At 44.4% G+C, this 13,792-nt stretch overlaps 1 protein-coding gene and 1 pseudogene across 1 annotated transcript in view; both read right to left on the bottom strand.

Moving 5' to 3' along the window:
- Positions 1 to 7,357: 7,357 nt before the first annotated feature.
- ADGRE3 (adhesion G protein-coupled receptor E3) overlaps positions 7,358 to 13,792 on the bottom strand; it is a 66,688-nt gene continuing 60,253 nt past the window's right edge. Inside the window, exons 15-16 of the mRNA XM_066347043.1 lie at positions 12,437 to 12,532; positions 7,358 to 7,555 (exon numbers count right to left, since the gene is read on the bottom strand). Of these exons, the coding sequence (XP_066203140.1) occupies positions 7,547 to 7,555; positions 12,437 to 12,532 (105 nt within the window). The 3' untranslated portion in view covers positions 7,358 to 7,546. The remainder of the gene's footprint in view (positions 7,556 to 12,436; positions 12,533 to 13,792) is intronic.
- LOC136390145 (U4 spliceosomal RNA) lies at positions 8,264 to 8,346 on the bottom strand (annotated as a pseudogene).

The raw sequence follows: 13,792 nt of genomic DNA, 5'->3' as shown, positions 1-13,792 counted from the left end.
GTCTTCTCTCTGTGTCTCCACGTGGTCTTCCTTTTGTGTATGTCTGTGTTTATAAAGGCCACAGTTTATAAATCTTTTCTCTTAAGGACACAGTTATATTGGATTAGGGCTCACCCTAATGACTTCGTTTTACCTTTTAAATACCCTACCTCCAAATACAGTCACATTCTGAGTTACTGGTGGTTAGGACATATGAACATTTTTTGGGGGACACAAGCCTATAACACTCATTAAATACCAGACTTACATCTCTCAGTCATTGTGACAATCAAAAATGTCCTGTAGAACGCTGGTACTACCCCCAGCTGAGCCCAACTCAACATGGAAATTCCTTTGGACAATCCCTGAATTGTACCCAACGGTGAGTAGACATTGTCCAAATCAGTTAATTTATTGATCAACAAATGCCTATGACTAAAAAGTGTTCTTGTTTTGACTGAGAGTAGGTGATTACTAAAAGGAGGCTTTGAGCAGGTGGAGGTCAGTGGAGGAGTTTGGCATTCACTTCACGTCCTGTTCCTTCTACACTTGTCTCCCTCACCCTCTTCACACCTGCCCCCAACTCACTGGCACTGAAACCAGACTCCACAGACAGCCCACAGACTGCAGAGTGGGTGGCCATCCTGTTCCAAGCCCTCCTCCCAGGGGACCATTGGTTCAACTGACTGTTCATCTAGGGTCAGGGGAAATTCCCGCACCTCAGAAGAGGAAACTTCGGTTTCTCCCAATATGTGGGTTGAGAAATGGGGAAGCAGGCATCTGTGGTCATGTCTCTGAGTCATGCAAAGGGCATGAAGGAGCTAGCTCAAAACCATCTCCTTTCTCCATCTCTCATGATTGTCTAATTTTATATAGAGAAATGGAGCTGAAAGAGGTTCCCTTTACCATCTTGGGCCCAGGGGAAGAGAGGTTGGGTATTCTTGATGGATAAAAATAACAAAGGCCACGGTTTATAAAGCATGTGTTGTTTGCTAGATAGATGCAGGAGCACTTGTTTACTCTTCACAGTGACTCTGTGAGGTTGCAATGATGACCAATCCCATTTCATAGCTTGAGAAACTGAGGCAGAGAGAGGTGTCATGGTCTGTCCATTGCTGTTTAGTAGATCAGTGGCGAACTGGCATTTGGACTCAGTCTGTGCCTCCAGTAGTCTATTTCTTTCTGTAGTACCTGCTGCCTTTTGAGGGATGGTCTGTAAACATGAGTTATTTCTGAGGACCCTCACCTGGTAGCTCTTGTTTCAGGCAGCAACTATGGGAATGAAACAGCCTGGTCTGGTGAACAGACATCTTGGGCTAAGATAAAAGACCACGAGTTGACTTCTGAGTCTGATAATAATTTCTGTGGCTTTTCTGGGGCTATTACCCTATTATCATAATGCAGATGAGAGTTGATGGGGACCAGGGAGCTAACTGTAAAGGTAGGAAGAATTCTGGGTCTATTATGAAGCTACAGCTAATTTGTTTGATGAATTGAATACGGGCTTTGAAAGAGAAAAGAAAGATCCTCATGTTCACAGCTTAAGCAATAGAAAAGATGGAGTTATCATTACTGAGAGATGGGGAAGAAGAAAAAGTTTATGAACATGACACACTGAAATTTAAGTGATTCATGATCTCTGGCTGAAATTCTTAGAACTTCTCTTGGGTCAAGAGTGGAATCCTGTGTGTACCAGGTGTCATCCTACCCTGCTTGTATCTTTGATTTTCACACTTTTAATGACTTCTAGTGGCCAGCAGCTGCCACCACAGTCTACCTGGTCTGGCACATGGTAGGTAAGAAGTTCCAGGAGGAAAATGCTTCCTGGAACAGACTTGACCCCCAGCTCCCTCACTCCTCGGGTGGGGTGGCTCTGAAATGAGCGCTCCGTGTGACTGCCCCATGCTCCCTGCTGGGACTGTGGTCCTGTTGCCTATAGGAGCAGCCTGCTTGATAGTGCATCTTTGAACGCATCTTGTACTGGCTGCCTTTCCCCCCCCCGACTCACTTCATCACAATCCTGCTGGAATTTCCTGGGATCAGCTCCAAAATAAACTACTTGTGTTCGAGTCCTTGTTTCAGGGTTTGCTCTTGGGGGAACTCAAACTAAGACATTACAGGACAGGAGAAGATGAGCTTGTGACATGGTTTTGGTTTGCTTGAAATGGAGGGGCCCCTGGGGCGCGGGACTTTCTGTTTCAAAGCTGGAAAAGTCCTGGGAAAACTGAACTGGGAAAGCTGACCACCCATATAGGAAAATAGTGTGGTATCAGGGAAGTAAAAAAAAGAAAAAAGAAAGAAAGGAAACTTCAAGGAGAAAAGCAGACATAGATCAAATCATCTCATTCTACATTTTAAATGTACACAGTTTTAAGTTGTTAGTTTTACTTCATTAAAGCTGGAAAACCCCCCAAAATAATTGATTATTTTAAAAAATGAAGAAAACGGGACCAACAACATCAAGTTAGATCAAGTTAAGAGAGACTGAGAAGCAGCCAGGGCACTCAGCAGTGAGGAAGCGCTGGGAGTTGGCCCTTGGGCATGTTGGAGGCAGAAGTCAGACCGCAGCAAGTTGAACAGCGAGAGGACGGGAGGAAGTCCGGGCGGCGGAGTGTGAACTGTTCTAGAATTCTGGTTAAGGGGAAGAGAGAAACAGTGCAGTGCATGCAGCAGGGAGAACTTTGGGGGGCGGGCGGGATCTGAGTATGCCCTCCCTACTCTTACACGAACCCTGTTATCCCCATAGTAGATCTCCTGGGTCTCCCAGACTGATTTTTTTTTTCTGTCATGATTTTCATCTTTTGGCATTTTGCTTTCTGCCCTGAGATTTTTTTCCTACGTGGTCCTCAACCACTAATTTGGCCCTTGATAGTGATCATGCTCTTCCAGCACAAGTCCTCTTTTTATTTATTCCAATTTTATTTAGTTCCATATATCTTTTCGGCGCTGTATTTGAAACTTTTTACATTCTTATTTTTACTATTCTTGTTTGAAGTTGTTGCTTGTCTACTCCAAGAAGCTCTGTTCTGCTGGTTCTCCATTATGTTGGACCATCCTCTCTTCAGGGGACTCTGGGACTCTCCTGGTGCTCATTTCCTTTGGGGGTTGAGAACTTTAGGCAGTGGCAGTTTCCCAAGTGTTGGGAGCAGTGGTAGGACTCAGCCAGTTTGCACCAGTTTGGCAGAACCAATACCTAATTTTTTGTTGAGTTCGGCAAACCTGTTTTTAAAATGGCACTTGTAATCAGGGTTCTAAGATGGGTACCTGGACAGCCTCCCAATGTGGAAATCACACATTTACATTCCTTACTTTTTTTTAATGTTCATCTGTGCAACAGCGTATTCTAAGCAGCCTTCCTTATGAACCAACCGTGTGTCCTCTCCACATTTCCATCAAAGCAGTGAGATCCCAGAATCAGTCCGCTTGGAGCCTTTACAAATGTGTGCTTTCTGATCTTCACAAGACCTTCCATGGTACCTGAAACTTGCTCTTTCTATCCCTAGTCAACTTTCCCACATGAGGGCTTGCTGTTTTCACTTCCTTCCTCAACTCATATCGCTTTTCCCTTTACATAAGGCATAAGACTTTGTCTCCTACTTTACAGAGATAATAAACACCAGCTGACAGAAAGTCCCTCCGTTTTCTGGCCTCTCTTACAAATATACCCACATCCATGCTCATCCTTGCTTCCTCTCCTCATCAGTGCCCATTGTCTCCCCCTCTATTCTTCCACAACAGCAAAGGGGCCTCTCGTCTTATTTAAAGCTAACCCCTCCCTCTGTGCAATGGAGCTCGTCCCCTCCTGTCCTTAGCAGACCTTGCTCCATTGACTACGTCCTCTCTCCTGAGTCTTCCACCTCTCACATCCTCTTTCCTGGGTCTTCTCCAGTGGCACTTAAATATGCTAAAGCTGGCTCAGCACGCTTTTCTGTGAAGGGCCAGATAACAAATATTTTAGACTTTTGGGGCCATGTATAGTGATAAAAATGATAGAGAAATAAGTGATAGATGGATAGATAGATGATGATGATGATGCCAATCAAGAAGCAATATGGAAATATCTTAAATAACAGTTTTATTGTTTTTGTCAGGTATTAATATTTTTCTGTTAATATTTAAAAACCCTTTCTTAAAACATAATCTAGTTTTGTGTACCTCTTTTATTGTTCTTATTTAAGTATTAAATGCATGAAATAATAATCTATGTCATTTTTTATACTTAAAACAGTCATTAGGGCAGAGAACTGGTTGTTAAATTATTTGAATACTACCACTGGTTGGAAAGAGATGGATTCTCCCCCCTGGGGGGGCATGTGTGCACCAGGCTACCTCTCTGTTCTCCGATCTCCTTGTTTTCTATTAGACTCAGGGTTCCTCTTGGAGTTCTTGGGGATGTCATGTCAGAAGGATCTGACACACACTCATTGCTCGTTGGGAGTGATACTGACCTAATTGCAGGAGGTCCCTAGACCCGCTGGGCCAGACTCTTCCTAGGCTGGACTGTGTCTGATCTATGCCTTCAAGCTCTCTTTACCTTATCTGGGGACTCTCCACCTGGTGCATGGGGGAGACCTTTCGACCCCAGATTTCTCCTTGGGGATTTGCACCCATTTGCCATGGGTTCCAGCAGACTTCTGGTTTTGGGATATATTAGGGTTTGGAGTGAAGGTGAACTGAAACATGTACAGGAGGTCATTTTTTTTTTTTTTTTCTGAAGCTGGAAACAGGGAGAGACAGTCAGACAGACTCCCGCATGCGCCCGACCGGGATCCACCCGGCATGCCCACCATGGGGCGACGCTCTGCCCACCAGGGGGCGATGCTCTGCCCATCCTGGGCGTCGCCATGTTGCGACCAGAGCCACTCTAGCGCCTGAGGCAGAGGCCACAGAGCCATCCCCAGCGCCTGGGCCATCTTTGCTCCAATGGAGCCTTGGCTGTGGGAGGGGAAGAGAGAGACAGAGAGGAAAGCGCGGCGGAGGGGTGGAGAAGCAAATGGGCGCTTCTCCTGTGTGCCCTGGCCGGGAATCGAACCCGGGTCCTCCGCACGCTAGGCCGACGCTCTACCGCTGAGCCAACCGGCCAGGGCCAGGTGGTCATTTTTATAGACTCTTCCATTGATCTTTCTTTAGCACAGAGACAGCAAACTACAGCTTTGTGGAGCGGAATGTCATATCCTGCCTGCAGTTTCTTTTGTAGATCCAGTGAGTTTGTGTATTTCTAAAGGGATATACACATATATCCCTTTACATACATACCACATATATTATGCCTGTATCTATCAATTTTATCTATGTCTGTCTATCTATCTATCTATCTATCTATCTATCTATCTATCTTCATCATCATCATCATCATCATCATCTATCTATCCATCTATCACTTATTTCTCTATCATTTTTATCACTATACATGGCCCCAAAAGTCTAAAATATTTATTATCTGGCCCTTCACAGAAAAGCGTGCTGAGCCAGCTTTAGCATATTTAAGTGCCACTGGAGAAGACCCAGGAAAGAGGATGTGAGAGGTGGAAGACTCAGGAGAGAGGACGTAGTCAATGGAGCAAGGTCTGCTAAGGACAGGAGGGGACGAGCTCCATTGCACAGAGGGAGGGGTTAGCTTTAAATAAGACGAGAGGCCCCTTTGCTGTTGTGGAAGAATAGAGGGGGAGACAATGGGCACTGATGAGGAGAGGAAGCAAGGATGAGCATGGATGTGGGTATATTTGTAAGAGAGGCCAGAAAACGGAGGGACTTTCTGTCAGCTGGTGTTTATTATCTCTGTAAAGTAGGAGACAAAGTCTTATGCCTTATGTAAAGGGAAAAGCGATATGAGTTGAGGAAGGAAGTGAAAACAGCAAGCCCTCATGTGGGAAAGTTGACTAGGGATAGAAAGAGCAAGTTTCAGGTACCACGGAAGGTCTTGTGAAGATCAGAAAGCACACATTTGTAAAGGCTCCAAGCGGACTGATTCTGAGATCTCACTGCTTTGATGGAAATGTGTAGTGGACACACGGTTGGTTCATAAGGAAGGCTGCTTTGAGCTGCAAGTAACAGATTACCTGACCCAAAATAGCTTAACAAAAAGAGTTACTCTCACATAAAAAAAAGCCCAAGGGTTGGTTCAGCAACTCAACAATGTCATAAAAGCCCAGATTATTCCTATCTTTCCTCTCCTCTGTCTCTTTTTTTTGGTTTGGTTTTTTTTTTTTTTTTCAGAGACAGCAAGAGAGTCAGAGAGAGGGATAGACAGGGACAGACAGACAGGAACGGAGAGATGAGAAGCATCATTTATTATACAGTTTTTCGTTGCGCATTGCGACACCTTAGTTGTTCATTGATTGCTTTCTCATATGTGCCTTGACTGTGGGCCTTCAGCAGACCAAGTCAGTAACCCCTTGCTCCAGCCAGCAACCTTGGGTCCAAGCTGGTGAGCCCGCGCTCAAGCTGTTGACCTTGGGGTCTTGAACCTGGGTCCCCGGCATCCCAGTCCGATGCTCTATCCACTGTGCCACCGCCTGGTCAGGCTCCTCTGTCTCTTGTTCAAGCATCATATTATAATAGTCAAAAATAGGAATTCATGGTCAGGCTTTCTTTAAGTTTGTCTGTTTTTATCAAGGAGAGAAAGTATTTTCCAGTCGGTGTTTCTTACATCTCATTGGTTACAATTGGTACAAAGGCCCATCTTGAACCAATCTGTAGCAAATAGGAATTAGATCACTATGGTTAAGTTAGGACCAGGTTTCTCAGTCTCAGCACTCCTGACATGTAGAGGTGAATAATGTTTTTGCTCTGTGTGTGTGGTCTGTCTTGTACATTGCAGTGTGTTTAGCAACATTCTTGGCCTCTGCCACATCGATGCCAGTGGCATCGCACCTTGCCCCCGTCATGACAAACAAAAGTGGTCTCCAGATGTGGACAAATGTCTCTGGGGGAGGGCTATCCTCTGCAGCTGAGTATCAACTAGGCTTAGATCAGTCTCAGCTGACCTCCTGGGTTCAGGCGCATTGCCGTCCCAAATCTGAAAACAATCAAGGTTCTGCTACTAAGGCACATGACAGTGGTGATGGCTGCTGAATAGACAATGCAGGGTGCCTGCCATCTTTGGTCACTCCTGGGTTAGGCTTTCTCCAGGTGGGTGTGAAATCAGAATGAGAAAGCAAAGGTGTTGAAAGTATGGGAGAAAATCATTTGACTTGGTTGATCATGAGATCTAGCCTGGATAAAAAAGGAGTTAAAAGAACAAGTTTTGGATGAGTGAGAGAAAGAACTTGAAAAGAAGCCTTGAAAAGGGACCTCCTCATTTACCAAAAGTTATTTGCAGTGGTCATGATTTGGGTAACTACGGGCAAGCATTAATTGAACGAGAGAAATTCGATTCAACACACATTTATTGAGAGCCCACTGTGCAGAACAAACACTTCAAGAAGTAAATGTTAAACATTTCTTCTCCAAGAGTGATGAGTATAAAATTCCTTTTGTCCTCAGCTTCATTCCCCACAATGCCAACCAGGTCCATGGATACGACTTTCCTCGTGAAGGTGAATGTCCTAGTTTTAATATTTTCTCTTCACTTGTTCTAGAAAGACATTCCCCCCACAAAAAACATTTAGGATAAAAAATGTAAGGATAAAACAAAGAAACAAAACAAACAAAACAGAGAGGAAGAGTAGGAGTGGGTTAAAGCCAGAGCCCCATCCAGTAGGCGAAGATGGCACAATCTCCTAGTATTTTGTGATCCTAGGATAGGTATGGCCTCAGCTTATTGTGGGAGGAATTCTAAAAAATCCACAATGAAGAATTATTTTTTTGGAAAAACTTTTGTCTAAGAAGGAAGGCTAGACTTTAAACTCCACTAAGGTAAGGTCTGTGTTGATTTTGTTACCTTTTTTTTTTTTTTTTTTTTGGTATTTTTCTGAAGTTGGAAACGGGGAGGCAGTCAGACAGACTCCCACATGCACCCGACCGGGATCCACCCAGCATGTCCACCAGGGGGCGATGCTCTGCCCATCTGAGGCGTTGCTCTGTTGCAACCAGAGTCATTCTAGCACCTGAGGCAGAGGCCATGGAGCCATCCTCAGCACCTGGGGCAACTTTGCTCCAATGGAGCCTTGGCTGCAGGAGGGGAAGAGAGAGACAGAGAAGAAGGAGAGGGGGAGGGGTGGAGAAGCAGATGGGCGCTTCTCCTGTGTGCCCTGGCCAGGAATCGAACCCGGGACTCCTGCACACCAGGCCGATGCTCTACTACTGAGGCAACTGGCGAGGGCCTGATTTTGTTACTTTTTTTTTTTTTTTTTTTTAATTTTCAATTAGCAATAATCGCGCCTCAGATAAACCTCATTGGCTACGATACTGCCACTGCGCAAAGCTGATTTTGTTACTTTTTTATGTCCACTGTTTACCATTGTGTCTGACACATTGTAGAACTCAATGGGAGTTCTCTTTGCTCCCTACAAGTTACAGCTAGTTTAGAAGCCCCAACTCCACCAGGGAACCAATATCTCCTGTAGTAGCCCAGGAGGCTAGGTGTTCTTGGCCTAGTATGAGAGTCATTATATGCAGGTAGTTCAAAGCTATGCCTTCCCTCCTCCCTGTCCAGTCAAGCATGACTCTTCATAAACAGTATTGTCTGGTTACACAACTGACTTTCCTGCTTTAGCATGTTTCTAAGTAACAGAACTAGAAAGTTAACCCAAGGCCAAATTAGTTCACAGAAAGTTTTTGTTGGCTTTTACTTATATCCTGTGCCTAGAAAAATAAAAGTTCAGGAGATTCTTCTTGTTAAAGCAAATTCCTTCCTTCCTTCCTTCCTTCCTTCCTTCCTTCCTTCCTTCCTTCCTTCCTTCCTTCCTTCCTTCCTTCCTTCCTTCCTCCCTTCCTTCCTCCCTTCCTTCCCTTTTCTTCTTCTCCTTCTCCTTCTCCTTCTCCTTCTCCTTCTTCTTCTTCTTTCTTTCTCTCTCTCTCTCTCTCCCTCCCTCCCTCCCTCCCTCCCTCCCTCCCTCCCTCCCTCCTTCCCTTCCTTCCTTCCTTCCTTCCTTCCTTCCTTCCTTCCTTCCTTCCTTCCTTCCTTCCTTCCTTCCCTTTTCTTCTTCTTCTTCTTCTTCTCCTTCTCCTTCTCCTTCTTTTTTTTTTTTTTTTTTTTTTTTTTACAGAGGCAGAGATGGACAGACAGACAGGAATGGAGAGAGATGAGAAGCATCAATCATTAGTTTTTCGTTGCGCGTTGAGACTTCTTAGTTGTTCATTGATTGCTTTCTCATATGTGCCTTGACTGCGGGCCTTCAGCAGACTGAGTAACCCCTCGCTGGAGCCAGCAACCTTGAGTCCAAGCTGGTGAGCTTTTTGCTCAAGCCAGATGAGCCCGCGCTCAAGCTGGCGACCTCAGGGTCTCGAACCTGGGTCCTTCCGCATCCCAGTCCGACGCCCTATCCACTGTGCCACCACCTGGTCAGGCTCCTTCTCCTTCTTCTTCTTCTTCTTTCTCTCTCTCTCTCTCTCTCTCTCCCTCCCTCCCTCCCTCCCTCCCTCCCTTCCTTCCTTCCTTCCTTCCTTCCTTCCTTCCTTCCTTCCTTCCTTCCTTCCTTCCGGAGATTCTTCTTGTTAAAGCAAATGTCTTTCTTTCTTTCTTTCTTTCTTTCTTTCTTTCTTTCTTTCTTTCTTTCTTTCTTTCTTTCTTTCCTTCCTTCCTTCCTTCCTTCCTTCCTTTCCTTTCCTTTCCTTTCCTTTCCTTCCCTTCCCTTCCCCTTCCTTCCTTCCTTCCTTCCTTCCTTCCTTCCTTCCTTCCTTCCTTCCTTCCTTTCTCTCTCTCTCTCTCTCTCTTTCTTTCTTTTTTTAAATTGAGAGCAAGGGAGGCAGACAGACAGATTCCCATATGCTCTTCAACCAGGGATCCACACTGCAAGCCCACTATGGGGCAATGCTTTGCCCATCTGGTGAATTGCTCTGTTGCTTTGTAACTGAGCTATTTTTAGCACCTGAGGCTTGGAGGCCAGGGAGCCATCCTCAACACCAGGGCCGACTCACTTGAGCATCAAGCTATGGCTGCAGGAGAGGGGGAGAGAGAAAAAGAAAAAGGGGGAAGGGAGGGAAAGCAGATGGTCACAGCTCCTGTGTGCCCTGACTGGAAATTGAACTAGGACATCCACATGCCTGGGTGATGCTCTACCACTGAGCCAACCAGTCAGGGCCCCAAATGTATTTCTTAAAGGGAGTTAAAGTGTTTTAGATATATTAAAAGTATAAAGATAAATACACTGCTCACAAAAATTAGGGGATCAGGGAATGTGCAGATACTCCAGTACTTTCAGCCTTTTGTATAGTGCATTTTCACCAATGAAATAAAAGTTGGTTTTGCATCTCATTCGCATAATTGAATAACTTTCTTTGACTTGTCGTTTGCTTTTCTGATGTTCTTGTTTAATGAAAAAAAAATCAAATACTTCTTTCTTTTTATTGCTTCATATTCATTTTGGAATATCCCCTAATTTTTGTGAGCAGTATATACTCTATAAAAATACCTATAATATATATTCTCTTTTTAAAGATACATTCATTCAATTCCCATGATGTTACATAATGATGATGATGATGGTGATGTTTCATTATTAATTGTAGGAAACTAATAGCTGGGGTGCTAACAGATTCAGGAATTATTTTGGATTATCTGGGAAAACTTTAAAAAAATCACACCACCTACCCCAATTTTACTCCTATTGAAAATGATTAAGCCTAAGAGTCATATACTTTTTTTTTCTGATCACCTGACTTGCCCAAGCCTTTTTTTTCCATGGTCATGTTTTCCTCTCAGTTTTTTTAAAAAAAATTTTCAATGAATTTTCCTTTCCTGCCTCTGATAAGGGACAGATGTTTCTTCAGTGACCTCAATATTTCCACTGTTGGAGAAAATCACATATTATTACCTTAATAAATGTAGAAGGTGAGATATCAGAAATTTCTCAGTTTTGTTTAGCTTAAAACTACAATATCCGGCCCTGGCTGGTTGGCTCAGCGGTACAGTGTCAGCCTGGTACGTAGAAATCCCAGGTTCCATTCTTGGCCAGGACAGACAGGAGAAGCGACCACTGCTTCTCCACCCTTCTCCCTCTCCTTCCTCTCTGTCTCTCTCTTTCCCTTCCGCAGCCAAGGCTCCATTGGAGCAAAGTTGGCCTGGGCACTGAGGATGGCTCTATGGCCTCTGCCTCAGGTGCTAGAATGGCTCTGGTTATAGCAAAGCATTAACCCCTGGTGGGCATGCTGGGTGGATCCCTGGTTGGGTGCAAGTGGGAGTCTGTCTGTCTGTGCTCCCCCCAACTTCTCTTGCAGGAAAAATATAACCCTCCCAAACCCCCACAAAACTACAATATTTGAAGGTTCTTTGGTTAGCAGATGTGGGTGGCTATGCACATGGAAGGCACAAAACCAAATGAGACAAAATTTTTATGGATTGTGAACTTTGAGCCCATTTTACTCATCCAGTGATGTAGCTTCTTATAAGTATGTCCTCTCATTGCTCTACAAGAGTAAATAAGGGACAGCTGTGGAGAGGAGTCTCAGGTGGTGCCAGAAGCTCATTCTTTGGTGTATTGAGCTTGAGTTAGCTCAATAGAAGAACAAATACCAGTAACCAAGTCTCAGAGAGGTTCCCTTTCTAATGACCATTTCTGTCCATTATTCCATGCATTTCTCTCCTATAATTATGATGGTTTTGTGTGTGTGTGTGTGTGTGTGTGTGTGTGTGTGTGTGTGTGACAGAGACAGAGAGAGAAACAGTCAGACAGAAAGGGAGAGAGATGAGAAACATCAATTCTTCATTGCAACACCTTAGTTGTTCATTGATTGCTTTCTCATATGTGCCTTGACTGGGGGGCTACGGCAGACCGAGTGACCCCTAGCTCAAGCCAGCGACCTTGGGCTCAAGCTGGTAAGCCTTGCTCAAACCAGATGAGCCCGGCTCAAGCTGGTGACCTCGAGGTTTTGAACTTGGGTCCTCCACATCCCAGTCCGAAGCTCTATCCACTGCGCCACCACCTGGTCAGGCTATAATTATGTTTAACAGCTGGGATGGAGTCCCTCTCCTCGCGCCCTTTCCATGGTATCCAACAACTCAACTGGGCTCATGCCCACTGCTCTATGGGAAATTGAGATTTCAGATGATGCCTACTCTATGTCTAAGATTGTAAGTCTCCTCACAAAGAAGTCAACTTTAGATGGTAGTGGTGCTGATGCTATGTTTTACCCATACTTCTTTGAATGAGAAGATTAGATACCAAAGCCAACTTAAGCACTGTTAATTAGCAGGGTCACTAGGAACCATATGGTGAGACTAGGGAATATGACCCAGGTCATCAGGACAAAACCTCTTCCCCATACCTTCCAGGAAGGGGAACTCGTATTAAGACAAGGAGAGGAAGTTGAGGGTGTCAAGGGATGAAACATCAGAGTAAATCACAAACCCTCTTACCTCACTGGATTTTGAGTTAGGGCCAAACCTGCTGGAAAGCGTATGAGTCTCAGACTCAGATTTAGGTTTCATGACATTTCTAAACCATTTTCGAACCTGGAATATTAAAGGAAAACCCAGGATGGTTTTGTTAATATTGGAGAAGAGAAAAGGGAGTGTGGGGAAGAGGAAAGTGACATTATGAAAAGAACTTTTCCCACAAAATGTGGTTTATACACATGATAAATGTTACAAAGACTTAAAAAGGGGCATTCTAACACATGCTACAGCACAGATGAACCTTGAAGACCTTATGCTGAGCAAAATAAGCCAGTCACAAAAGGACAAATACTGCATGAGTTCACATATATGAGATCCTTAAAATAGTAAAATTAACTAAGAAAGAAAGTAAAATGGTGGTTTCCTGGGGCTTGGCAGGGGTCCAGGGTTTCCATTGTTTAATAGAAGGTGAGAAAGTTCTGGCCGTGGATGGTGGTGACGGCTGCACAACACTGAATATACTTGATGCCACCAAACTGGACACTTAAGCATGGTTAAAATGGTACATTTTATGTTCTGTCCATTTAACCATAATAATATTTTTTTATATTATAGAATAAACCTTTGTTGTAGGAAACTTAAAATATACTTATGCAGAGAAAGAAAATAGAAGTTACAGATAACTTCTCAATCTAGTGAAAGATAATTGATATTTTGGTGGTATCCTTCCATGTGACTTGGCTTGAGGTTCCTAAGAAGCAGACCCTAAGATGGGGTTCATGTGTAAAGAGTTCATTTAAAGGGCAATCTCAGGAAACACTAGTAGACCAGTGGGGAAGTGAAATAAGGAAGGGAAGACAGCCAGTAAAAAGTACCGAGGCCTTTCCACTGTGTTTCCACTGTGGACAACTGGGGCTCAGTCCCACTGGGGAGCTCTGGGCAAGAGCACAGCATCATCCCAACACAGGGACAAGGGGTCTGGGACATTTATCCACAAGCTCTCATCAATCATTACTTGATGGCTGCTGTCAAGCACCATTATTGTCTGGAACAACCAGCTGGTCCCATGCATGGGCCAGGCATGTCTTATGGGCAATAAGAAGCCCATAGGCATAGAATCACAGATGTTTGCAATAAGCAACCCTGGGCATGTAGAGATGAATGCCAAAGGCATATGAGGGGGCCATGAACAGTATCTGTTACACCCAAGTTTTCAGCCTTGGCATTATTAACATCTTGGGTTGTGTCATCCTTTGTGATGGGGGCCATCTTGTGTATTGTAGGATGTTTAACACCATCCTTGGCCTCTACTCATTAGATGCCAATAGCACCCCTCCCCCAGTTGTGACAATCAAAAATATCCCTACACATTGCTCA

Source organism: Saccopteryx leptura, chromosome 1 (assembly GCF_036850995.1).
Source record: "Saccopteryx leptura isolate mSacLep1 chromosome 1, mSacLep1_pri_phased_curated, whole genome shotgun sequence".
In the NCBI taxonomy this organism is placed as follows: Eukaryota; Metazoa; Chordata; class Mammalia; order Chiroptera; family Emballonuridae; genus Saccopteryx; species Saccopteryx leptura.
This window is presented reverse-complemented; position numbering and strand designations above follow the sequence as displayed.